Below are 26,135 nucleotides of genomic sequence, written 5' to 3' on the forward strand. Positions count from 1 at the left end.
GCACTGGGCACAAATTTGTGTAATTTTCAGCTATCAAAAATAAAGCACTTCATACAAGCAGCAGCAGTTTCTGCTGTAGCTATGGCTGTTTCTGTCAAGTGTAAATGAGATTGAGAGACTGCTCGCATGAGTATTCTGAACGTACCAGAGCTGCCCTTAATGATTACTGGTTTGCTGAATAATTTCCCCACCAGAACATGTATGCAGGATGAGGCTATAGTGGTAGGCATTTGTGTAAAAAGTGTTTGGTTCTTGATTTTTCAACCGATAAAGCTTAAAGAAAAGAATGCTGTGTCCTTACTCTATCTGTATGATGTAATGGATCTTTGTTTTATATGGCCAACGGAAAGCGTACTCTTCCCAGAAACTATATTTACCAACATTTCTGCCCCTCAAACACAACTCTTGAAACTGTGACACGCATAAAATTGTCTAGCTGAGCCTTTGTGAGTAATTTTTACTTTGGTCTTGCATATTACATGCCGCATTAAAATTCTGTGATGTCCAACAATATCACACACAATTAACTCTCAATATAGTCATAGTGATGACGCTTTCAGTTTGAGATAAAATAAGAGGACTGTGCTATTACAATTTCTAAGTAAAATATATATTTTAATTACAGGTGCAGTGATTTATGTGATACACTACACAAAAATCTTGTGTTGGTGACAAAAAGCTATTCTTACATTAGTCTACATTTAAAACTGTGCTAAATGAATCCGGTGAAGCCAACCTGTACTGGTCTATTAGGAGCTTGTCCTGAGGTGCATACATGTATACATCATTTTGATTACCTGTGTTGCAGCATTGAATGGCATGAAACAGCAATCCTAGGTGAGATCAAGAAGTCTTGAAATAAAACCTCTTGTTCAGCATCAACAAAAAAAGCAGCTACTGTACAAGCCACCAAGGGTTTTAGCCATGTGACCAAATGAGGAATATCATTATGTACATTCACCTTATTGGGACAGTGGTGTAAACCTATTATACAATTATTCCACTATGTAATTTATTACATTGTCACATCTGTCTATTAATTAATGCACTGTTTATGTATTTGACACCTGTTTCACACATTTGCCCTGCTTGGATGAATGGTATCCATGCAATGGCCCTATTTGAGCCAAAAACCTTTGAATTAAAAAAAAAAAAGTAGTAAAGAGGAAAGTATGCGTGCAATATTGTGTCTTAATATCATGACTTGTGACTTTCCTTTTTCCTTGATATAGACATTTATGTTAAAAATTCAAAAACAATTTGGACTATAAAAAGCTATCCAAAACCAGCAGAAAAATCTAAATCTTTTGCCATAAGCAACTATACAACCCAGAACCAAAAACAGATCCAAATCTTATGGAAAAATAAAGTCATTTAGTTTCTACAGTATGTCTCTCCATAACAAGAACCCAAAGAACCCAAAGGGTTATGTGACTCTCCTCTGTATCATACATGAAATCTTTGGTATCATTCTGCAGTGTAGTTTGGTCGATCTCAGACTTGGTGTTCCTGTCCAGTGCAAAGCTGTGGTTGGTCTCAGGCAGTGGTACTGGTCCAGCCTGGGTCTGCACAGTTTCAGGCACTGGTTTCATCCCGGTCTAGGTCTGTGGCTGAAAGATCCACCGTTACCTCACGTTTCCCTCCATTTTTACCGTTCAAGGCTTTTTTCGGCTTCTTCTTGAAACAGCATTTGAAAACGACCAAGACCACCACTACCAGCACCACCAGCACGAGCAATGCCACCAGCACTGGTATGAAAATTCTGTACTTGTCCGAGGTGCTGTCCTGGATCTGGGTGGTGACGCTGCTGCTGGACGTGAGGCTCGGAGCGGGGCTGGGAGTCGAGATTCTCTCCTCCTCTGGGCTGCGAGACGGAGAAGGGCCAGGGGAGGGGAGGACGGTGGGCGTGTGCGGCGGTCTCGAAGGCGGCTGTGGTTTTCCGCAGGGCGTACGTCCGTCAGAGCAGGGGGACCCGTCCCCGGGGACGTCCGGAGGAGGGGATCCACCTGGCTTTTTCTTGCAGATGAACCCGTGTGCTTTCGTGCAGCTGGAGTCAGTCCAGTCCCAGCCTGTCACCTTCCCTCCGTCGAAATCCAGAGAGAGCAGCCCGCAGCGCTCGCTCGTGCAGGTTTCGGTGGGTGTCCCTCTCCACCGGCTGACTCCCGAGTCGCTGCTGTTGCTCGACGTCCACACGAATCCGTGGAGCGGGGGATCCTCCTGGCCGCACGTCCCCGCCGGTTTCCACAGACCCACCCAGAAGCTGAAACTGCCGGCGGAGTTCAAAGAGGCGCTGACAGAGCTCAGGATGCGCTTGTTCTCCTCCTGGTCGGCCATGCTGGTCAGAAAGCCGTCGGTCAGACAGGCCTTCAGAGCGCCGTCGAAGCTCGCGGGTTCTTGATGAAGAGTGTAGAGCGCTTCGGCGGCGCAGAACATCACCGCCAGAACGGCAGCGGAATCCCACCAGCGGCTCATTCTGTCTGTGGCTGCCTAGCTCCGGCTGTCCCTCTCGCTTGCTGCTGTTTCCAGGGACAGATGGACTCTGGCGGCCTGCTTTCCTGCCTCCTTCCCAGCAGCAACGCCCAAGACAACAAGCACAGGAAATGTGTGCAGACCTGATAGGGCTCCTGTTTCCTCTGGGATTACTGATGAATACACAAAAACCCCGGTCTATGAATCTCATTCTCAATCAGTCAAAGACTCTTATTCTAGCCGCTGACTTGTTATAAATCTACCCAAAGACTCCTTTTCTAGCCACTGACTTGATACAAATCTACCAAAAGACTTGCTACCAATCTAGCTAAAGACTCATTATTGACCTCGCCAAAGACTCACTGCTAATATAGCCAAAGGGCTATTAGCGTCTCGATCACAGATTTATTACAGTTTCAAATAAAAACACAAACATGATACATGTATAAACGAAACACAGACATTCAAGTTATGGGCATTGACAGTGTGTTAGATTTTATTAAAATGTTAAATTAACCATGAATACTATAACCCTCTTTAGTTTCATTAGGCTTAAAAATAAAACCCATTGCTTCTCACTGTGGACCCATCTCACAATGGGTTGGATCTAGTTCAGAAGCAAACACAACAGAGTGAATATGTGAATATGGCTCTAACTTCCGTTTACTTTGGGGGAGGCAGATGTTTCCTGGGGAAATACCAGAAGGTGGCAGGACCCAAAACCCTTACAAGGAGCAGGAAACGGCATCACAAAATGGCAGGAAGTAGAATAGCCAGCAGCAGAGAATGACATCACAATCTAGAAGAGAATGAATCTGGTGTAATGGCTGCAATAACAAAACGCACCCAAAGAGAAAAATCTGTGCATGCACACTCACACACGTGCACGCATGCATGCATGCATATAGACACACATACAGGCGTGTGTGCACATACACGCACACACGCATACATGCACATACTCTTGAAGAAGAAATACCAGTAAAACTACCACTCTTGTGCTTATCGAACTGTTTATTCACCCGGAAAAATAAAGAACAGCCACCAGATGTCCTCAGAGCCCCATTAGGTGAAATGAGAGACATTACTCTCTCCTTCACCTCTGGGGTTCAGTCTTCATCCCCATTGACAGTTGACCGGTCTCTGAAGGCTTACCAGAACTTCTCCAAAACGCAAAATTTTTAAACTGCAGGTGTGGTCCTCTGTAAAAGTTGCATGGGCCATGGTCATGAACCAGCATGACTGTGATATATGCTCTGTAGAATATGGCTACTAGGGGAAACCATGAGAATAACTTCACCTTGTTTTATATCCATACTATGGTTACTGTATAGTTTAGAGTTCTCCCCTCGAGGTCATAAGTCTGTTTAATATCATTTAAAAGTCACTACATAGATTTGAGATTTTCTCTTGAGAATGTTTTCTTGCCTGTCCAATGTAGCCAGAGACACCTTTTAGAAACCATCATAGAATCCAGCAGAGGGCAGTACTGTTCTCCAGTGTGTACTGAGGCAGGAAAACCGCAACATATTTCCAGCAAGCATACATCAGACAGGGTGTGCAGAGAAAGTTAAAGCCATTCTCAGAAGATCTTCTCTCCACAAAGCTGCAGAATGACATTCAGGGAACTAATTGGATTCTCTATCCTGTTATACTGGCTCTTTTGTAAGTCACATATAAATACAGTTAAAAGATTTTAATATTAATCTACCTTTATGACAATCCATTTGAAGGTTTCACTTGTTTGTTTCTCTCTTAACGTCAGCTGTCTTCGTTTCCCTGTTTCTACAGGTGCCACAGGAGGCGTGGAGTTTGAGCAGTATCCGTCCCTAATAGCCAAACCAGGAGAGGACAGGGAGATTAAATGCAGCCACAGCGAGAGCAACTACCACAACATGTATTGGTACAGACGGGCATTACACGACAGGGTTCTCGTCCTGGTTGTGTTCGGCCATAGCAGGGAAAAGCCCACTTACGAAGCCCAGTTCCAAACCCGATTCCGTTTGACCCGGGAGGCAGTGAACCGAAGCTCCCTACACATCTCCTCTCTCACTGTGGAAGACACTGCAGTGTACTTTTGTGCAGCTAGCTCACACAGTGCTATAAGCTATAAGCCTCTTACTCCATAAAAACATGGGTAGACATGTCTTAAGAAGACTCAGTGAGCACAAGCACGAATCTAGACGGACTCGAAACGTCTAGAGGGGTGGAAATCTATGTTGAGAAATGTTTTGACATTTTTACCTGGATAAAACCTGAGCTACATTGGAGGTAAATTGTGCTAACCTAGTTTGTTTATGTCAAAACATCTCTCAACCAAGGTTTCCACTTCTCTATACGTTTAGATTCTGTCTAGATTCATGCTTGTGCTCACTGGGGAGGTGTGTACCTAATCATTTTAGTTTCTGATGAGGGATCTGAATAAATGAGTTCACATTTTTATAAGGGATCCTTAGAATGGACCATTGAGGCTGTTCTGCATTCTATGAAGAAACCAAAAGACAGAAGTACATATTTTAATGGAACCCTGGTATGGGTGTAAATCAAGTATTTTCATGAGGTCATCTATAAATTGCTCATTGGTATTATGATGGGCCAATAGTATTGCTCCAATGTGAAATCCCCAGATTCAACTAACATAATTGAAAGAAAAAACAAATACAGAAAGGAGGTCAACCTGGGTATACTGTAAAGATATCAAAATATGATGAAAGAAGGTTCTGTTTGGCATTGGGATAATACTAATATAGGAAAGAAAAACCAAGGCGCACTTCCATAGAACACTTTTAAAATATCTTTATTCCATCGCACGTTCCAATGAACATTATAAAATTCCTAACACATTTTGGCAAAGCCTTCACGTGGGGGGCCACAACCACAATAAATGTTGGACCTCCAGCGTTTAAACTGTTTGGAACCCTGTGGACCAGTAGTATTCATCTTGTATAAATCATCAACAACGGGCCATTAATAATTACCAAAGTTAGCTTTTGGTAATCATTACCAGCATTGGCTCTTGGTAATCATTACCAGCATTAGCTCTTGGTAAGCATTACCAAAGTAAGCTCTTAGTAATCATTACCAAAGTTAGCTCCTACTAAGATTTGCTCTCATATTTTTAGTTTCCCAGAGGAATGAGAGAATACAGTACAACCACCACCTTCTCCACTTGAGCTATTAGCTATATAAACCATCTGTTCCCATTTCCTTGTTGTAAAAATCACCACAACACATTTGACAGAAATATGTTATTATTAATAATTGCATTGCTTTTTACAATAATACCTTGCTTGTAGGAATATTGAGATGATATTTCCCTATGTTCATAGCCAGCCCAAACCACATATCATTTTGTTTCATGACTCATATAGCTACACAACTAGAAAGAGGTAGGCATAAAACCTCAGATTGAATTTGTAAATATTCAATATATCAGTTCTAGACTCACCCCTGCTAGAGTACTGTTATCACTTTGATGTGTCTGTTTGTCTGTTTTTCGTGTCTTTCATTTGAAACACTCTATGGCTCATTTCTCCATAACTTGCTCTTAATTAATGCAGAAACATTTAATGTACTGAACTTAAACATTCATATGCAGAATCTGTGGTCTTCCATTAGTAGCTATTGGGTCATTATACTGTATATTGATCTGTATCTGTACTGAAATAAAAAATTAGTTAAAGGGCAGAGGGTCTACAATATTTCAACTATTCTTTAAATCTTGTAATTAAAATGATTAAATTGTAAACCTGGTGCACTGGCCAATAGGTTTTTATCACTGGACAGAAAGTGACTGTGCTGCAGACACAAAGCTTTCTTTGAGTGTTTACACCTCTTCATTAATGAAGAGTGAAAGTATATTATTATTTATAATCATAAATACCATTTAATGTAGTCTTGATTAATCAGAATAATATTATTTAAGTTATAAATGTGATTAACAGCTAAAACATTTAAAAGAAAAAAGTCAGTAGTAAACATGTTAAAAAGTATAAATAAAAGAACTTGCTTTATATACATGTATACGCTTATCTGATCCATTCCTATTACTGTAATATTGTAATAATAATACAATTTCTAAACTATTTCAAAGCACATCTCAATCAGTACTTTTACAGAACCGCTTCACTATCATATATTGTGTACTGTACACTGTTATAGGTAGCTTGGATACTGTGAGGGTGTCAACATCCATTACAAAGACACTGATATATCGTTCTCCAAGAATAGCTGCATAGTGAAGAAATGTATAGCAGGCATTTTAAGGCAGGGGGTTTTGTGTACACGTTATATAACTGTGTGCAGGCTTCGAGCAGCACTTTGGTGGAGGAACAAGACTCACTGTTGTAGGTAAGAGTCTCTTGTCTTCTGACCAGCCCATTCTAGTCCAGCTCTAGATTCCCAGTCATGTTCTGGTACTGACAGGCTTTTGAGTTCACCTTTCTTATCTTCAAGTAGGTGACAATCTGATGTAGTGTGAAAAGGGTTGGCATCACATGCAGGGAGGAATCTGACGTCAGATATTACAAATGTGACAAAGTAAAGCACATCATGTGAACTGTAGAAGGTGGAATTGGTTTAGTATTATAGGATAATGTGTGAACTGGGATTATTAGTCTGTAAATACTAGTCATAGATTATCAAAATAAAGTACACTGACATGTGAGTGTAAGTGGTTTATTATCAGATTAGAGATTAATGTGTAAGTATTATTAATAGATTGTTGGAGTTATGGGAGAAGTTGAATATGATACTGTAGGTTGACTTTGTCTCTGGAACCTCGGCATTATTTGGGCAAGGGACTAAACTAACTCTGCTGGGTGAGTAAATTATGTTTCTGTTCCTGAAGCTGCTTCACTTCTCTTATTCAGTATAGATTACTGATGCTGGTCAGCTTTCAATAAATCCAGTTATTCATGTACATATTCTGAATGAGTAATGGCAAACTGTGGTCAACTACAAGTAAACTGCACTCATGAATGTGAAACTAGAGTCAGAAATTACGTAAAGCAAGTTGAATGCATTTAGTGTTGAACAATCAGGAAAAGATTCTTTGAAGTTTTCCTTTGATTTTGTTTTTTAATGCATTCTTTCCTGTTCCAGTGGGTTTAATTTCTCCTGTTAGTGTCTCCCAAAATTAAAATTGCACAACAATAAGTCATGAACTTCTATAGATTTTTATCTATTTAATTATTTGATGAGATTTAGTTGAAAGGATGTATTTTCCTAATTGTAGCGTTATTTATAATTGACAGTGCTGGTTTATGTTCTTTGACCCATTTTTCAGTGGGTTGACAGGTGCAGCGGAGCTGACATTTGGTGCATGTAACCGCATGGCAACAGTTCTATTTAACGTGTCAGATGAACATATTTGCAACAATCTGTGACAATTCTCTTCAAGCTCTAAACCACCTGTGATTGTAGTACTGTTCATGTCAGCACATACTTGACAATGTTTTCGAAAATTTATGGCACTGCGATGTCAAATTGTTCTGAAATTACTATTTAGAAATGTGTAAATATACGTACTGTATATTTACTGATGATATACATCTCCTGTTCTTCAGATCCCCATGTTCCAGTCACACCTCCCCAGGTCAGAGTACTGCCCCCTGCCCCCCAGGAAGTCCAGAGGAGCAGTAAGAGCAAGTCCAAAGTAACGCTGGTGTGCGTGGCAACAGGGTTCTACCCTGACCACATCCGTGTGCTATGGAAGGTGAATGGAGTGGAGGTGGGGGCCAGTGGGGAGGACAGCAGTCCCATGTGGGATGGGTCCAGCAGTACCTACAGCCTCAGCAGCAGAATCAGGATCCCTGCCCAGGACTGGCTCCGCCCACAAAACAGCTTCACCTGTGTTACCAGCTTCTACAATGGGAGCCATGACCTCATCAACAATCACACAATTTTTGGAGACGGTGGGCACCGCAATTATAGTCAATGCTTCCACAGACAATATATTAATTTTCCACACAATGTTTATGAATATCAAAATATATGTGAACTAACAGGAATATTTTTGTTTTTTTTAAGGTTGTTTCTCAGGTGAGACCACAAAAGTATTTCAGCTGACAACAAGCACTGTAACTTCTCGGTCATGCTGATTACAAAGGTCATAGCATTCTTTATTTATATGTTCATACTCCTGAGGTCCGTTATAGATATAGGTAAGTGCATGGTGTTATGCATGTGAGCTCCAACCTCAGTCCTGCTTATCTGGCTGTATCAATTCTCAGTTTCAGGAGTGATTCTGTTCAATCTCACATCTCCATGGTTCATTTTTGTAAATCACTTTATGAAGGATTGTTCACTCACCAAGCACATACTTGGCCCAGACCTATGGCAGGACATTCCCAAATCCTTCAGTGTGGTATAACAAAAAAGTAATATTATACTGATCGCGTTTGTCTGTAAATTTCAGCTATAAATGTAAATTTAAAATGCAGCAAATGGCATGTAAATCTAAATAGTGCTTCATCTGCTTTGAGAAATGTATATTTTTCAGGCATAAAAAACATTGGCTGATTCTTGTTACTGTTGAATTTGTTCCCAGTGGAGAAAAGGAAAATGAGCCTGGTTGCAGCACGCTTCTCGTACTCTCTCTTCATATGTAAGAGCATCCTGTATCTGCTGCTGCTGGCTGCACTGATGTGGAAAAGGCAAGGTATTTGTCCTCAGAAAGTAACATAAAACACAAATTTTGGGGGGTGCATCTGCACTAAAAATTCTGTATGTGCTGTTTCCACTAGATTTCAAAGTTTTTTGTCACTTGCTTCTTGGTTTGGGTGAGTGCAAGCCAGTTGAATGCATTACACAATGACGGACAATAAAAATCTCATTTTTGTGTGGAATCTCATTTCACACAAAAATGAAGTAGCAACACAAAAGTCGGAGCAACAAAAAGTATACAAAGCAACACTTACAATCCTGTATTTTATTGTGGCAGAGTCATGGGTGGTTGTTGTTTTTTTAATCAGGCAAACCAAAAGTACAGACACAATGTATATTTAAAAAGTACATATACATACATACATACATACATACATAGATACATACATGTATATATACTCCATTAAATATACATTGTGTCTGTACTTTTGGTTTGGCTGATTTAAAGTACAACAACCACCCATGACTCTGCCACAATAAAATATAGGATTGTAAGTGTTTATGTTGCTTTGAAAATAGATGTCCACTCCTTCACTTAGAGTCCACATATGATATTTGCACACCACACCCTTTTCCCCAGAGTTCAGTGCATGTAAGGTATTCATATACATTTAAAAATGGACATAAGTGGAAGTCGTGCTGGTTATGGTTGTATAACCTCTGCATCACTTCTGGTAATTGCCCCCTCTATTTACAGCATAGGCTAGGGTTTAATTCAGAGACTCTGGCATCCTGTTTCAATTCCAGAGGAAGAATGTCTCATCAAGTAGTCCTTTGTTAAAACGCAATTAACCCCAATCAGTGAAATCCTTACTCTAATTGTTCTATGTGTTTTTCTCACAGGGATGGAAGAACAGCACTAGCGCATGTTGGATCCTGACCATACCAGACCATGTCAGATCCTGACCATAGAGCCTTCGGCTGCCATATATGCTTTTCTCATATTCGTACAGAATATTCTGTATAAAAAAAATAAAAATAAACAGTAGAATGACATGCATTTCTTTCATAATAAAGTATAAGTATAGAAAATTAAATATTTTTTTTGTATGTATTTGACACAAATAAGACACCTGGGGGAAAAAAATACTGAGTGAAATGAACTACCTTTGCACTGTCTGCCCATTCTGTTCTGTATGTAAATTTGCATTTTAAAGCAAATAAAGTTAAATTCTTCCCTCTTCTTCTGCACAACACTCTCTCATTATGATTATGTATCCCATTATAAATACACCTCAACAAATAGCCCACACATGAGGTGCATCTTGGGAGATGAAGTCCAAAACAAGAGATATTTAAGAATATTTGCCAAACTTCTGACACCACCTACCACGATGTTCTTTGTGCAAATATGTACAGGTATAACACTATTGTAATATAATTCAGGCATAAATAGTAATGCATTACAGTTATAAGTACAAAGAACTGCATTATAGGAGTACAATAATAGGTTTTATATGGCTACAATTAGGTCCTCCTGTTATAATATGGCTATGGTTGGACCTGCTGGTTAAGACAAGGATTAGATCTGCCTGCAATAATGATGCAATTATTAAGTCTGATGTTAGTCATTTCTGTGTAGTTGTTTCTTGTGTCATATTGTTTGACCTGATTTTTGTGATAAAGCATTTCCTGTGCAGGAAATGACTGGTTTCTCTCTCCCCTTGCAGACTGTGGGCTTATTAAAAGTGTGAAACACAAGCGTGAAACGTTATTTCTTTGCAAGCATCCTTTTGTGGCTGGTTCCAAGTTTCACGAATAGCCTGCAGTGAAAGTGAACATTTAAAAGACCAGTGGGAATTAGGACTAATGTGATCCTAAATGAGAGAGTAAGGGAGAGAAAGAGAGAGAGGGAGGGGGGATGAGACGCTGGCATGAATAAACACACGGGGGCTGATGTGTACTGCTAACTAGCGGTGAAACTGCCGCCCTGCCACATGTTGAAAGTAACGGTTCAGAGAGGATGTGGTCACAGATACACCCCCTCAGACTCCACAAACATGCAGCGCTGTCGCCCTGTTTCCACAGACTCCTCCACCCAATAACCTCACCCAAAACAGCTGCATGGGAAGATCTAGTCTAGCATGTTGGCAGTCTTGTGTTTTCTACACCACCTGCAATTCAAGTGGGCCGTTGTCTGGGTTTTTTGGCTTTGTCTGACATCAACAACTTCAAAATTTGAGACTTTCAACGACGGTTACATTATCATTGTTTTGCAAAAGTGAAGACACGGATGAAAAGCAATATGCTCTTTTCCAAAACAAATTGCAACACAAGTGTAAAAAGCCATATTAGACCTGATTAATTGAAAGTAGTTGAGTAGTCTTTTAACAGCTCAGTCAGACATCAGTTAAAAGAGGCTCAAGAGTTGATCTTCAGGTTTCCATGCTTATGTAAACTAATGGATGCTCTACTGTTCTAGTAGTTTTTGCATGAGCGCTCAGTGTGCCCAAGTGCTGCTTTGGTGATTTTTGTAAGAGTGCTCTCTGTTACAGTGCAGTCACTCACCGATAAAGCGTGGTCTCCAGAGGGAAGTGGGACCAGCTGTCTCTGCTGGGGCTGAACGACCCCACCCTGGGGGCTCCACCCACCCGGTGGATGTCGAAAAAAACAACAGCTCCATTAAATTCGACACAATCTGCCGGAGCCAGGAGATGATGGAGCGGGAGTCACTGGTCACCTCATAGCATGTCATTGTCATTGCAGAACTCCCTTCTTTCTCAAACACGACTGTGGAGTGCTGATTAACGCTCAAACCTTCAAATCCTGCAGAAGAAAATGCATGATATATGTTGCAAAATTGAATTGCATTTTACATAAACCCAAGCTAAGATGACAACCGAATAATCCCATTGCTAAATATTTCACACGTTCACCAGAAAATATAGAATAATTTCCCAAATACAGAAAAATATGCAGTTTCACCTGCTAGAAAAAACACATAATACAGATAAACATGATTCAGTTTGTGATTTCTAGTCTGGTTCTGAGCACTGTGCTGAAAGTGTGTCTGATTCTGTGGAAGGGGAGAAGAGCTTTCACACCATTATATGGTTTGTGACAGTGTGGCAGTGATGACCTGTATTAAAGTCTAAAACGTCAAGATGAGTTAGAGTTCAATGTGATAACACTGATGAGACTTGATAGAAAACCAATTCTGATAAACTGGTTTAATGTAATGTTCTATAGCTGTAAAAAAAAAAAAAAGTCCAATCAGACCTGGTTAATTGAAAGCTCAGTCAGACATTAGTAAAAAGAGACTGGAGCACTGATATTGATGAGACTACACTTGCTTATGGAGGAAGTGACAGGAAACTTTTATGATATAAGTAGCATGAGAGTGTTAAATTCATATATTTAGGAAAGCTCATGAACTGATATTAAAATCCCTTTCAGTGTCTTTAAAGTAATTTAAATTTGATAGAAAGCATGCAAAGAATGCATCCCAACACACTGATAGATTCACTTTTCTTGTTAAAATAAATGTAACAGTGACCCCCTTTGGTCATAAATGCAAAGTGTTATTATTTATTAATTATTTATGATTTTCACGTTAAGATATAAAAGGGGGAGGATTTTCTTTCAATATCATATGAATAAGTTCTACTTCACTTAAAAATGTAAATGCTGAATAAGACTGAATACACAATTAAATAATTATAATTTTAAACACACTTTGAAAAAACTTTCAGCTTTTATCACCAAGACTTTTGCATTTTTTTCAAATACGGAACCTGTTTCTTGTAGAATTCTGGAAAATACACGAAGAGCTTTAATACTTTGCCTTACTCCAGTACAGCGAAAACTTTTCTGCTCATAGCATCACTGCTTTGTTTAGTTTCTAAAAATAACATGGGCGTCGTGACCAAACCTGCATTTGCAATATCAGACAACCAGCTATCTTGTAAATATGTGGCTTTTCAAAAAAAAGAATGTTTAAGATTTCATTTTAAGCGTTAAATTACAGTCCCATGGCCTCTAGTGGCGCAGCCCTTAGAGCACCAACCACATGCTCTATGCGAGCTGCGCTGTCTGCAGTTCGAATCGGACTGCCGACCTTTGTCGCACGTCTCTCCCTCTCTCACCTACTAATTATTCCTGTCTCTCTACACTGTTCTATCAAATAAAGGAAAAACCCAAAAAACAAAAATACAGTCCCATAAACAACACATTGAACAAAAAGGGCACACGGACAAGCACAGATCACATGACACAGTACTCTCTCACTCGGTTCAGTTTAATGACATCTGCAGTGACAGCTGTGCTGTAACACAAACTGGTGTGAAGTTGACAAGTTGAAGTTGACACTACAGGTTTTAATGTCATTTAACACCACCGGTTGACGAAGACCAGAAAGAGCAGTTGCGATGAAGGGCGGCGGGCTGCGTTCCCGCGGCGACCGCAGCTCACTTGGCGGTGCTGCGGGGGGTGTGCCGTAGGCGACGGTGCGGGACGCGAACTCTATGGGCTTGGGCTGCGGCGCTGGAGCCGTACCGGCGAGCGGTCCCCGACCCCCGGTGCGTTATGAACACCCTCCTCGACCCCCCCGTGCTGCCGGGCCCGGCGCCCCCCCTCGGCTCAAGGGCGGGGCGCGGCTGGGCGGAGCCGTCGACATGGCAACTCCTCCGGCACTCCTCCCTCGTGAGGAAGTTGTTGCGGTTGCCCTGGCAGCCGCCGAACCAGAAGTGGACGCACCTGCCGGTGGTGGAATCGTAGTAAAAGCGAGACGTCCAATCGGCACACGGACCAACGCTGGAGGGCAGGGAACACGCAGTACCGTGGGCTGCAGACAAACAACACAGTCAAATATCTCCTTTCATATAATCCAACTACCAGCACAGCCAAATATCTCTCTTCATATTCTTCAACTGCCCACACAGGCAAATATCTCTTCATATCCTTCAATTGCCTGCGCAGTCAAATATCTCTCTTCATATCCTTCAACTGCCTGCACAGTCAAATATCTCTCTTCATATCCTTCAACTGCCTGCACAGTCAAATATCTCTCTTCATATCCTTCAACTGCCTGCACAGCCAAATATCTCTCTTCATATACTTCAACTGCCTGCACAGCCAATTGCACATTGAAATTAATTATTGAAACACAATAAGGGAATCAATTCCCCAGTCAGATGCATCTACAGTGTACCTGTAAGACATTCCCCATCGTTAGAATAAGAATTTAAGGGATGTAATGGATAAACGTCGGAATAAAGTTCAGCTAAAAATAAAATTAGTTAAATTTTGCCAGTACTAAAACTTTAAAAATAGTTTGGAAACTCAATATTGTGCCACTGCCCCCTGTTTATTTGCAGTGTTCACTCCCTAATGATCAGCATATTTAATTTGGGTAGTGTTAATAGTGTCGTATCTTGTGTTTCCCTGTGGAAAACAGCCCCCCCCCCCCCCCTCACCGTCGGTAGTGGGAGGGGCACAGCCCTCCTGCTGAGGCCCAGCTGCAGGGGTGACACGGTCGTAGCAGCAGCCGTAGGCGGAGGTGTGGCACGGCTCCTGAGCCTCCGTCCTAGTTGGGCTGCGTTCCTGAGGAGAGAGACAAACTTGTGAAGAGCTAGGGGCGGGCCAGAGAAAGAGTATGGAGGAGAGAGGGAGAAAGAGAGGGACAAGTAAAAGACAGAGATTTAAAAGGGAATGAAAGGGAAGGGGGGAGAGAATGAGGAGAGAGATGAGTGCTGTAGCGTAATTCTCACCCCAGGATGGAGACCAACTTCCGGACAGCCTGCCCTGCCGGGACCACTTGCTGCGGTCACACCATCCGCACAGCAGCCAAATCTGCACCAGAGAGAGAGAGAGAGAGAAAGAGAGAGAATGAGAGAGAGAGAGAGAGAGCGAGAGAGAGAGACAGACAGATAGACAGAGAGGGACAAAGAGAGATAGGGGGAGAGGGAAGGAGAGACACTAGCATGAATATAGACACAAAGACATCTATCTATCTATAAAGGATATGCAGGACTGGCCCTTCTGATGTAGCTGAATAGAAGTAAAGATAATGTGCCATATATTACGCAACCTAATTATACTTTCCCACTATGAATTTGTGATTGACAACCATTACTGTACACATTTGCTCATAATGGGGTGATTCAGTCGTAATTGTGGACTTGCATTTGTAGTAAAGAAACTACCCAGTGGCACAGTCTGAGTCACGGTGTGACTTGTGTGTACTGCAGAAGGGAGTGCTGCGTCATGCTGGGGCGGAGGCACAGGTACCTGCTGCGTGCACAGGGCTCTGGGGCGCAGCCTTCCCCGTGGAAACCGATGGCAGAGGTTTGGCCGTCAGGGCAGCAGCCATAGTAGGTCTGGGAACAGTGTGCCCCACTCACGGGTCTCTCTGCCGGCCTGTGGACTGAGAATAGCACAAACAATGCAGTAACACGGCATTATTAGAACCACACAGTAAGAAATATAGAACGCCCACATACCTGTGCCTCTGAAATACACCTTAAAATCAATAAAGTGTGTGGGACAGTAGACAGTGTGCGTGTGACAGCAGACAGTGGGGGTGGGGCAACAGACAGTGGGGGCGGGACAGTAGACTTTGGGGTTAGTGAATATAAACCTGAGTTGTCTTCAGGGATGTAGGGCAGGAAACCATTTGGGCCGCGGTCATACCCTATAGGGTTCTGCATGCTAGGCACCACTGTAAAAAAAAGAAAAAAAGAACATAAACACTCTCTCACACACACACACACACACACACACACACACACACGTGCAAGCATACGCGCACATACAGAAACGCACACACGCGCGAGCACGCACACACACGCAGACACACACAGAGGGGAAAAAGGACACACGAATCAGTCAGCAACAGGAAAGCGAGGCGTGAGAAGGCGAGAGGAGCCGCGGGAGGTGTAGGCCGGACTCACGCTGAGGGCCGCGGCAGGGCTGGTCGTTGCAGGTCTCCGTCGTGTGGGGCATGGGGACCGCGGCGCAGTGCTCCACCCCGTGCATGCTGCGCGCCGCGTCGGAGCAGATCACCTGACGATCGCGCGTCCCGGAGCCGCAGCTCTTAGTGCACTGTGGGGGGAGGGGAAGGGGGGGGGGGTGGTGGGGAGAGTGGCGTGGGTCCCCAGCTCAGCACTGTGAGTGATGCTGGTGCAGTAGCTACAGTGGGTCTTACGAGGGGCTACTGCGTGTGCTGCGGGATCCAGGTTCGAGATACTCGAATCTGGCCTCCGAGGCCAGCAGTACTGCAGGTTTTCATTCTTACCCTCCAATCAGGACTGATTTAAACCTGGGACACCAGATGAGTTAAATTTCTGGCCAATCAGTAGTATTAATTGACCGGTTAACTATCAGGTAGGAAAGAAAATCAGCAGCATTACTGGCCTTGAAGGCTGGATTTGAGCATCCGTAGTCTTGGTGGGGTAGCAGGCGCAGTGAGTGTTTTTGGGGGCGGGTGCCGTGCATATGTAAGTTTAGCAGTTGGCATAGTGAGTGTTTTGGGGTGCTGTGGATATGTAAGTTAATCAGGGGGTACAGTAGGTGTTTTGGGGGTGCTGTTGGTTTAGCAGTGGGTACAATAATGGTTAATAATAAAGTGTTCTGGGGTGTTTTGGGGTGTTCTCTCTCACCAGTCCCCAGGGCCCCACATGCCAGGAGATGTGGAGTTGGCAGGCCGGTCGTTGGCAGGGCTGGGCGTGGTGCGGGCGGTGGAGGGAGCCGCAGGCGGAATCAGGGAGCCGCTCGGCCCTGCCCCCCACGCATACCACCTCCCGCGTCTGCGTGCCCTCGCCGCACGTCACTGAACACTGAAAATATTCAACACTGAGCACATTTGGCACAACACTGGGCACGTCACCGAGCCCATTTTACCGCGCTCAATACAAAGCACATACAGTGTACAACACACTCAACACTGAGCACATTAGCACACTCAATACAGAACACATACAACATGACACACTCAACACTGAGCACATTCTGTATAATATACCAAACACTGAGCACATATAACACTCTCAATACAGAGCACATACAGTATAATACAATCAACACTGAGCACATATAACACACTCAACACTGAGCACATTAACATGCTCAATACAGAGCACATACAGTATAATCAACACTGAGCACATGCAGTATGACACATTCAGAACTTGAGCCCAGATGATTTAATTCAATACTGAGCCCATAAAAGACACTCAATACAAAGCACATACAGTATATAAAACGCTCAACACTGAGCACATAAAACACACTCAAAACAGAGCACATATAATATTACACACTCAACACTGAGCACATAAAACACACTCAATACAGAGCACATATAATACGACACACTCAACACTGAGCACATAAAACACACTCAATACAGAGCACATATAATACGACACACTCAACACTGAGCACATTAACACTGCAAACAGTCCAGTCTGGCCGCAGTACCCACCACGCTCCAGCTGGAGACGCTGTACTCGGTGCAGGGCAGCTGCTCGCAGACCTGCAGGGTGGCGGGCCGCGCGGAGACGGCGGCGCACTGGGAGTCGGCCGCCAGCTGGGAGCTCACCGTGTCGTGAGAGACGCACTCCACGCTGCGCGTCTGACTGCCCCGCCCGCAGGAGGCGGAGCACGTGCTCCACTCTCCCATCGACCAGCTGAGGAACACAGAGTCGACGCCTGTCACTCACCTGTCATCCTCACATCACTCATTTAACACTCACCTGCCAGCCATAAGGTACTTGCGTAGCTGACGCTTTCAACCATGGGCATTGCACATTCTATATCACACCTGCTGCTGTGGTTTGATTATACTATTCTATTATATTATTATACTATACTATTATACTATTATGGTTTGATTACACTATTATACTATTATATGATCAATTAGAGGCCCGTATATCACATTTTACAGACCATTAAACCATTATGACTGCTGTTTGGGGCTGTTTTCCTCACAACATGCTCTGTAAAATGTATCTACATACACACATACATCACATACACACCTATACACTTCACTAAGGACCTGTCTTATTATGCGCGTTTGTATGTGCTTGTTCATGCCAGGGCACTTGTTTGCATGTTTTTTTTCCCTCTCTGGGGTGCGTAATGCACCTGTAGAACAGCTGACACTGATGCGTATTGCAGGTGCGGTTGCTCTGGGGGCGGGGAATGGCAGCACACAGATGGTCTGGGAAAGCCTCGCTGCCAACGACGCAGGAGACTGGGCGGGACTGGAAGCCTGGTGGGTGGAGCCAAAATGTGTTCCGTTACATGAGTCACCATAGATTTCATGTTACACATGATATGAATCGTATGAGTCATAGCAATGTGTGTGATGCGGTGTGTCACAAGCTTACCTGACCCACACTCCCTGCTGCATGCAGACCAGGAGCCAGCTCTCCACATGTACTCAGTCCTGCTGCGGCTCGGCGTGTGGCTTGGGGTGTCGACTGGGGTGTGGACAGGGGTGTGGACCGGGGTATGGACCGGAGTATGGGCTGGGGTGTGGCCCGGGACATGGTCATAAGGAAGGTAGTACTCAAACTCCACCCCCAGGTTGCTCTCCTGTGTTACCAACTGAAGGGGAACGAAAATTTATTTCAAAACATACACATGTACACAATCATAACACTTACTTACGGTACTATGGTATACACTATCACAACACATACCCTCTGCACACCCAGCTCACATTTACTATAATATACTAATCTATAAACACATACTCAAAATGCAACATCATAAAACCACACCAACATCCACCTACTGCTGGGGAGAGAAAATATATTTAGTAACGTGCACACACGGACACACACACACTCATATACGTTTTTATTATATACTGAGTCGAACCACATAGTGTGCAAAGCCTGAGATCGTCTGACCTCTACAGTTAGCGGCTCGGATGTGGGCCCTCGGCAGGTGATGGTTTCGGGGGTCAGGTCCCCCTCGATACCCCGCTGGTAGTACAGCATGGTACCAGCGACGGGTACGGCACGGGAAAAGTCCATCGCTCCACGGCCATTCAGGTAGTACTCACCGCGTTGATTCCTAACCGCTGAGGGAAACAACATGACAACAAACCATAACAGTAATAAGACCAACAAACCCAAAAAAAACATAAGAGTAATAAGCGCTAATGCACCATGAGAACCACAGTCTCTCCCACTGAAATAAGTAGGAACTATCACACGAGCGCCACCTGCAGAGCATCTGCTCCACTGAAATAAAAACCAACCGCTACATCACTCAAACCAGCACACAGTCGCTACACAAAACAACAACAAAAAAAAAACACAAAACAAATGGACAGGAAATTCACATCACTCTTTCAACTCCACTCACAACGTTAAATTCATTATGGTAAATGGACTGCATTTATATAGCGCTTTTATCCAAAGCGCTTTATAATTGATGCCTCTCATTTGCCAGAGCAGTTAGGGGTTAGGTGTCTTGCTCAAGGACACTTCGACACGCCCAGATCGGGGTTTGAACCGGCAACCCTCCGACTGCCAGACAATCGGTCTTACCTCCTGAGCTATGTCGCCCCCATTACCTTTCTGAAAAAGCAATCTCCTCCTGTAGTTTATACAGGTTGGACATATCGGTAGTTTGTCACACAGATACTGTAGTTGCTCACCTATATAGTTACGCGTGGCGACGTTCTCTCGGACACGGATGGAGGTGGCTCCAGCAGGGAGGGTGAACATCTGATTGTACCCAGCTGATGTAAAGGAAGCTCACTGTATTTAGTATACATGTGTAGTTGTACAGGGCAGTGACGTACCACTTTGGTTACAGGCTGTGCAGTGCAAAAGTCTTTAACACCGTGGATTACAGGCTGCATACAGTAAAGACATATAATATCTTGGTCACAGGTTACAAAGCATAAAGGTGTGCAATACCTTGATTGCAGGTTGCAAGGTGTAACGGTGTGTAAAAATAATATAGTGGTGTGCAAAACCTTGGTTACAGGTTGTGTGCACTAAAGCACAGTGTAAGTCTATAACACCTTGGTGTCAAGCTGAATTGTGTATTGGTGTGTAATACCTTGAGGCAGGTGGCGTGTGGTAAAGGTGTTCTTGATGAGGTAGCAGGACTCTCCGGTCCCCCCACACTGCAGACAGGGGTCCTCTCGGTGGGGGGAATCCAGCATTTTGTCACAACCAATCAGCTAGAGCGGCAGAGCCGAGGAGATAGATTAGAACCTGCATCACACTGGCAGTGAGGATCCGACATTTTTACATTACATTTATTTTATTTTTTTTCTCTGGTTTGGATCTATTGTTTCTTCAGACTTGATTCAGATATGAGTGCTCAAAGTCAATTTAATTTGCACCTCGGCAGCTGGAGTAAATTTGGGTTGGGTGCTGAAGTGGTTTGTAAGCAAAGGGGAGCAAGATACAAACATGGGGTGGAGTCTCAGACTATGTCCTGTATCAGACCCAGATAAGCCCATTCAGGTTCTTTGTTATGCGCTAATTGTCTCCGCGTATGTTACACACAAGAAAGGTGGAATAACTAGAGATATAACTACAAGTGTAGTTTTTAATGTTTTTATTTCAGGTAGCATGCTTATGTAATGTATTTAATGAGTAATGTATTACTAATTATGAAAGAAATGTATATTATATTGTCATTGTTAAATTCCAAAACGATGTCTATCAGCTGTTTCTGAGCTTAGTATTATTCTATTAATTTGTCCTCATATCTTTTAGGACTGTATGACTTATGTCAGTTGATGATTAATGAATTACAAAAGAAAATACAGTATTACATGCACCCAGCTCCTCACTGAAGCTTGAAATTCTGTTGCATGCACATTTTAAAAGGTATTGTCCCTTTGTGCAGGTACAAAGGCAAAGCAAATTTGGTTGACTATCAACATGATTAAATGTTGTCGATTTACACATAACTCTTTCGCAACCAATAGTATTGTATAGTTCTGCTCTAGATTCCCAGGATAATTCAAGGTAAGCAGCTGTTTACCCAAGTTTCAGTAAACTAAAAATAATTTAACCTCATATGATGCCGGCCCACCTGACACATGCCCCCCACGCAGATGTCTGTGCGTCCTGGGTAGCAGGGCGTGCCGTCCACCACGGCCGCACGATGGCGGAAGGAGAAGTTCTCTCCTCTGGGAGCACAATTCAGCTCACACGGGTTCCCTGCTTTGAGGGGAAATCACTTAATGTTACTGTTCTTTATATTCACTCTCTCAGTGTTACTGCTCTTTATATTCACCCTCAGTGTTACTGTCCTGTATATTTCTAAAGGAAGCAGTACCCCCTTTGCTAAAGTAGGCTGTACCCCTTAATGCATTGAAGTTGTTCTCCTTGTACCTCCATAGTAGGGCAGCCAACTGTAGCGCATTCCTTCAAAGTCCATTCTATCAAACTCAGCACACTGCTCCTCCCGGAAATCCCTGGACCCCATAGGACAGTCCTGCACAGGGAACAGCACAGAAAACAGCTCCACAAAATGCACAGTGAAAAGAACTGTGCTGTGCTGAAAGCTACTGTAATTCCATCACTGAGACCCATTTGCCATCACTGTGTGTGTCCCTGCATGTTGCCGGTGTTTGTGTACCTGTATGCTGCAAGTGTGGTAAGAGATGACCGGTGGGTGTATATACCTGTATGTTGCAGGTGTGGTAACAGATGGCAGGTGTGTGTGTATACCTGTATGCTGCAAGTGTGGTAAAAGATGACAGGTGTTTGTGTACCTGTATGCTCCAAGTGTGGTAAGACATGGCCGGTGTGTGTATGTACCTGTATGTTGCAGGTGTGGTAAGAGATGGCAGGTGATTGTGTACCTGCATGCTGCAAGTGTGGTAAGAGATGGCAGGTGTGTGTGTACCTGCATGTTTCAGGTGTGATAAGGGATGCCAGGTGTGTGCACCTGTATGTTGCAGGTGTGGTAAGAGATGGCAGGTGTGTGCGCCTGTATGTTTCAGGTGTAGTAAGAGATGGCAGGTGTGTGTGTACCTGTATGTTTCAGGTGTGATAAGGGATGGCAGGTGTGTGCACCTGTATGTTGCAGGTGTGATAAGAGATGGCAGGTGTGTGCACCTGTATGTTGCAGGTGCAGTAGGAGATAGCAGGTGCGTGTGTACCTGTACGTTGCAGGTGCGGTAGGACACGGCCGGTCCCACACAGCTCCCACCATCGATCCTGTAAAATAAAAGATTAGAAGTGAGACCACTGTACTCACACCTCAGCAGCTAATAAATTCTGAACAAATTTAAAATCTGCAACAGACACTGCATTGGCACACACACCTAAAATCGGAGCACTATAGTGAAACCAGTGACTATGTGCTACAGGAGAGGTAGCACATAGCTGAGGAGCGGTGTACCATTCACTGACATCAACTGCAGTTGCATTTTTGGTAGGAACTGATGGTGTAGCGACACAAGGAAATCTGGCCATCTTAAACCCACCATACCTCTGCAGGGACAATACTAACTATGGTACGGCTCTGCAGACACCTGTTCATAATTAGGAACCAATGTGTTTTGTAGATTTGAATAAAAAATAAAGTAATATAGTTAGCTAGAGTTCCAACTGATTTCAGAACTTGGCACAGCCCATTGGAAAATCCATACAGTGAGATTCCATCTACAGATGAAATGAGCCACAAGCCAGAACTGCAGTGTGGAGAGAAACTTCCTATAGTGTCAGAATGGTGGGTGTGTGACTCTGCACCTGCATGTCATATATGATCTCAGCCAACATCCAGTGTTGTTTGACGTGAGTTTTTATATTTTTGGTTCAGACATTTGTTAAGGGAATGTTCAGGTATAAAATACTTACTCCACCATTCAATTTCTAATATAAACTGTCAGTTACCTGAACCAGATGTCACATGTACACAGAAGAGCACAGACCAGAAAGAAACACATTAAAAGAAAGAGCTACTTTGAGAGTTTACCTCTGCGTCACACATCTGCGTGTCCTCATGCTAACTCCAACTCCACAGCTGCGACTGCACGCGCCATACGGTCCCCAGTCCTCCCAGTAGTCAGAAAGGGGCTGCCTGGCTTGTGGCACCTGGAGTACACAAGCACCATTTCACACCCAAATCACAAGCTTGGAAAACCACCAAATGTTATTAAACCTTTGATTGCCATATGTGTGGTGCCACTGTCCAACTTACACACAGGCCTAGATCAGGAGAAGAAAGCAGCACAAAAGCCAAAGCCAGCAAGATCTTCATGTTGTTTGGGTGTCAGATTCTGACAGTTGAAAAAGCAAAGAAAAATGTTTTACAAATCAAATTCACATAATAATATCCACTTATTTTTTCTGATTAATGTAAACACGCATGAACTAAGGATGCATGTTAACTCCATTCACTAAATTGCTGAATTCAAAGCCAGCCACTTACTCTCTTAAGTGAGAGAGACGCTAAAGCATAACCTGGGCCATAAAAATTCCATCTTTTCCCCCTTCTTAATATCTTGTCTTATAAATATCCCTAAGTGAACGTATATAATACGAAATAATCCTGTCTATATTGATTGTTTCTCTAAATGAGCCGAAACACATAACATGGTCTGGGACGGAAACGCATGTGAATCACATAATCGTAAAAAAGCCAGGTCCACACCAAACTAATCATAGAGTGGATAGACTCTCGGCAACCGAGACAGCCGAAACCGCAAACCGCTAAAGTGCTCACCATCCCATAATAGCATGCCATGGAGAGGACTGGAAAACAACCTTTTGTTACAAATCTGGATGCCATTCAAACTATGCAATTTCAAATATTGATATTAGTTATATTTCAACTAAAATATAACCAAATTACCTCAATACAGGCTACCAATTTCCCGGGAGCAAATAATGGTACAAAGGATGCTGCACAAGATAGAATTAGTCTAAATAATAACAGCTAAAAACCCTGATATGAAAATTAAAAAGCGGTAAAACCAAGATAATATAAATGTATATTTTAACAACAGCTGTGGATTTATGTGGATAGGAAAAAAAACGTTCATTTTCCGCGTTGATGGAACATGACATTGGACAAGGAGGCCTATGTGATGGCCAACCCGAATGGAGCTAATAAACTCCCAGCTGCATCTATGCCATTATAACTTTGAGCAAGATCAATTTCAAACCAGATTTTCCCACGTGTTTTTTCATTACACTAGAACAGAGCAACTACTCTGAGGCATTATAGGAAACCAGAGTCAGTCTTCTTACCTTGTTGGACAGAAACAGTTTTCCCTCCGAGTCTTCTTGAGTACCTGCCAGGGTACTGAAGCTCATAGGCTATACTGCAACACTGTAGGTCTTCACTCGGCGCTTGAACGAACTCAGCGGGCGTCGAGTTACTGTTAACTCCTTTGGCGTACGATTGGCGACATTTTATTGATGTTCAGCCCTATTCCCTCCTCCCTCGTTGATGACTTGTTTGTAAGGAATTCGTGCACACTGCTGCGCTTTTACGTGTACTGTACACGGAGCGGTTATGCAGCGGGAATAAAGAGCCACTGCTGTGCCGTTCATGCATGTATCCGTGCTCCTCAGTACCATTCTGATTTCATTGAAACCCACTTACTCACATCTGTTTCCAGTTTAATCGTCGGTGGTTCAAACACTTGAATAAACGCAAAATGGTTTAGAAATCTGAACGCAAAACCTTAAAAAACATCAACCTCATAAATAAATTTAAAAAACAACATTTTTTAAAATTTAAATGAATTTGCAGGATCTTTTCAGGTGGCCCAATACGTTTACGAAATTCTTTATTGACTAAAAGTACAGTTATAAATAAATAAATAAATAACACTGAGTGAACAACATATATGGAGCCATTTTAAATTAAGTTTAATTTCATTATCCAATAAAATAATGTCGTTAATATAGTTTTTGCAGTGAACGAGGCACTTTGGGTATGCTCCTTATTTATTTGTTTATTTATTTATTTATTTAATCGTTTGAATTTAGCCAGCCAAAATTATACTGTGCAGTACATTGATGCAGTACACTTGAACCTTTTAAAACGGCTCTTAAAATGTTCAGTGGAAGTACAAAAGTGTCCTCAGGTGCAGATTGCTATTAATGCACAGGGTAAATATAAACACGTTTTTATTTCAATAGAAATACTCTACTCGATAGAATCAGCCAATGAATCGAGGAGGGTTTGGATTGTTACGTTAAAATGAAATCAGCCAATTAAATGAGCAGGTTTGTGGGGGTCACATTAAGACGAATTAAGTCAATGAAATGGCAAGATTTGGCGTGTCACATTACAAGATATTTACCCCAATTTGTCATTTAAAATAAATTATCTTTATAACATCTGCGTGATACATGTAATGCATGTACACTATGTGTGATGCATTTAATACAAACTGTAAGTAAAGAGCTTTAAACCCTTTCATTTTGATTTTGAAATATTAAAACTGCACACCCCTGTTTAAAAGTGACAGATATCATCAAATGTCATGGTTTGGCTTCAAAATGTTATTTAATCTCAGCAGTTTGGGTGTATGCGCTGTCAGTGGTAAATAGCAATAGAAATCTGTGAATATATGCATTGATAGTTTGAGGTGCTCATTCAAAATACATCACCAATATTGTCAAATACTGTGAATGTGTTATAATAATTTAATCCTCTTCTTAATTTACTGATCCTAAATTTCTGGCTGAGCCATTTCCCAGGGAAAACTCTGTGACAGGTCTGCCATATTCATGCCAAGTTTACCCTTGGGATGTCTCTGGGGGTTACTCTGGGATTATTATCCCATAAAATATCCTTAGAATCACGCTGGGATTATTCTATAATTCTATAATTACTAATTATGATTGCCATATCTCTAGGATTGCACTTTGATTACAAAATCAAACTGCATCTCTGGAATGGCTATGGGAATACTCTGCCTGGATTAAAGTTTCATAGTTAATCTCTTAATAATCTTCATTTCCAAATATGAATGATTTGTATGTTATTTTTGTTGATTTCTAAAGGCACTTTAGCTTGGTAGCTTTGGGCTATTGAAATGTACAAAT

General features: G+C 42.6%; 2 protein-coding genes across 3 annotated transcripts; one reads left to right on the forward strand and one right to left on the reverse strand.

Moving 5' to 3' along the window:
- Nucleotides 1–4,006: 4,006 nt before the first annotated feature.
- On the forward strand, nt 4,007–10,139 carry LOC118230199 (M1-specific T cell receptor beta chain-like). The gene is made up of 7 exons (XM_035423012.1): nt 4,007–4,134; nt 4,261–4,587; nt 6,775–6,819; nt 8,037–8,384; nt 8,500–8,511; nt 9,020–9,130; nt 9,979–10,139. Exons 1-7 carry the CDS (start codon nt 4,083–4,085, stop codon nt 9,996–9,998), a joined length of 915 nt encoding a protein of 304 aa, XP_035278903.1. The 5' UTR covers nt 4,007–4,082; the 3' UTR covers nt 9,999–10,139.
- A 3,215-nt stretch (nt 10,140–13,354) lies between these two features.
- LOC118230454 (papilin-like) lies at nt 13,355–24,633 on the reverse strand. Of its 2 annotated transcripts, none has more exons than XM_035423485.1 (19): nt 24,324–24,633; nt 23,272–23,350; nt 23,047–23,165; nt 22,229–22,286; nt 21,456–21,558; nt 21,154–21,281; nt 20,164–20,287; nt 19,754–19,837; nt 18,999–19,171; nt 18,471–18,690; nt 18,226–18,352; nt 17,558–17,762; nt 16,734–16,910; nt 16,026–16,176; nt 15,713–15,793; nt 15,364–15,499; nt 14,844–14,925; nt 14,550–14,676; nt 13,355–13,918 (listed from the first exon to the last, which is right to left on the reverse strand). In XM_035423485.1, the coding sequence occupies exons 2-19, from the start codon at nt 23,329–23,331 to the stop codon at nt 13,542–13,544; spliced, it is 2,532 nt and encodes an 843-aa protein (XP_035279376.1). In that variant the 5' UTR covers nt 23,332–23,350; nt 24,324–24,633; the 3' UTR covers nt 13,355–13,541. The 2 variants fall into 2 exon arrangements, with proteins under 2 accessions (XP_035279376.1, XP_035279375.1); XM_035423484.1 differs by having other exon boundaries at nt 21,154–21,284.
- Between the last annotated feature and the right edge of the window lie 1,502 nt (nt 24,634–26,135).

This window comes from Anguilla anguilla, chromosome 6 (assembly GCF_013347855.1).
Source record: "Anguilla anguilla isolate fAngAng1 chromosome 6, fAngAng1.pri, whole genome shotgun sequence".
In the NCBI taxonomy this organism is placed as follows: domain Eukaryota; kingdom Metazoa; phylum Chordata; class Actinopteri; order Anguilliformes; family Anguillidae; genus Anguilla; species Anguilla anguilla.

Excerpts from the sequence above, each read along its gene's own strand:
- LOC118230199 (XM_035423012.1), top strand. The coding sequence starts at position 4,083 with ATGACATTCAGGGAACTAATTGGATTCTCTATCCTGTTATACTGGCTC. Across the intron at positions 4,588-6,774 it reads TGCTATAAGCTATAAGCCTC|GCTTCGAGCAGCACTTTGGT; the intron begins TTACTCCATAAA and ends AACTGTGTGCAG. Across the intron at positions 9,131-9,978 it reads ACTGATGTGGAAAAGGCAAG|GGATGGAAGAACAGCACTAG; the intron begins GTATTTGTCCTC and ends TTTTTCTCACAG.
- LOC118230454 (XM_035423484.1), bottom strand. The coding sequence starts at position 23,331 with ATGAAGATCTTGCTGGCTTTGGCTTTTGTGCTGCTTTCTTCTCCTGAT. Across the intron at positions 21,285-21,455 it reads TTGGCTGCCCTACTATGGAG|CAGGGAACCCGTGTGAGCTG; the intron begins GTACAAGGAGAA and ends TTCCCCTCAAAG. Across the intron at positions 18,691-18,998 it reads CCGAGCCGCTAACTGTAGAG|TTGGTAACACAGGAGAGCAA; the intron begins GTCAGACGATCT and ends GTTCCCCTTCAG.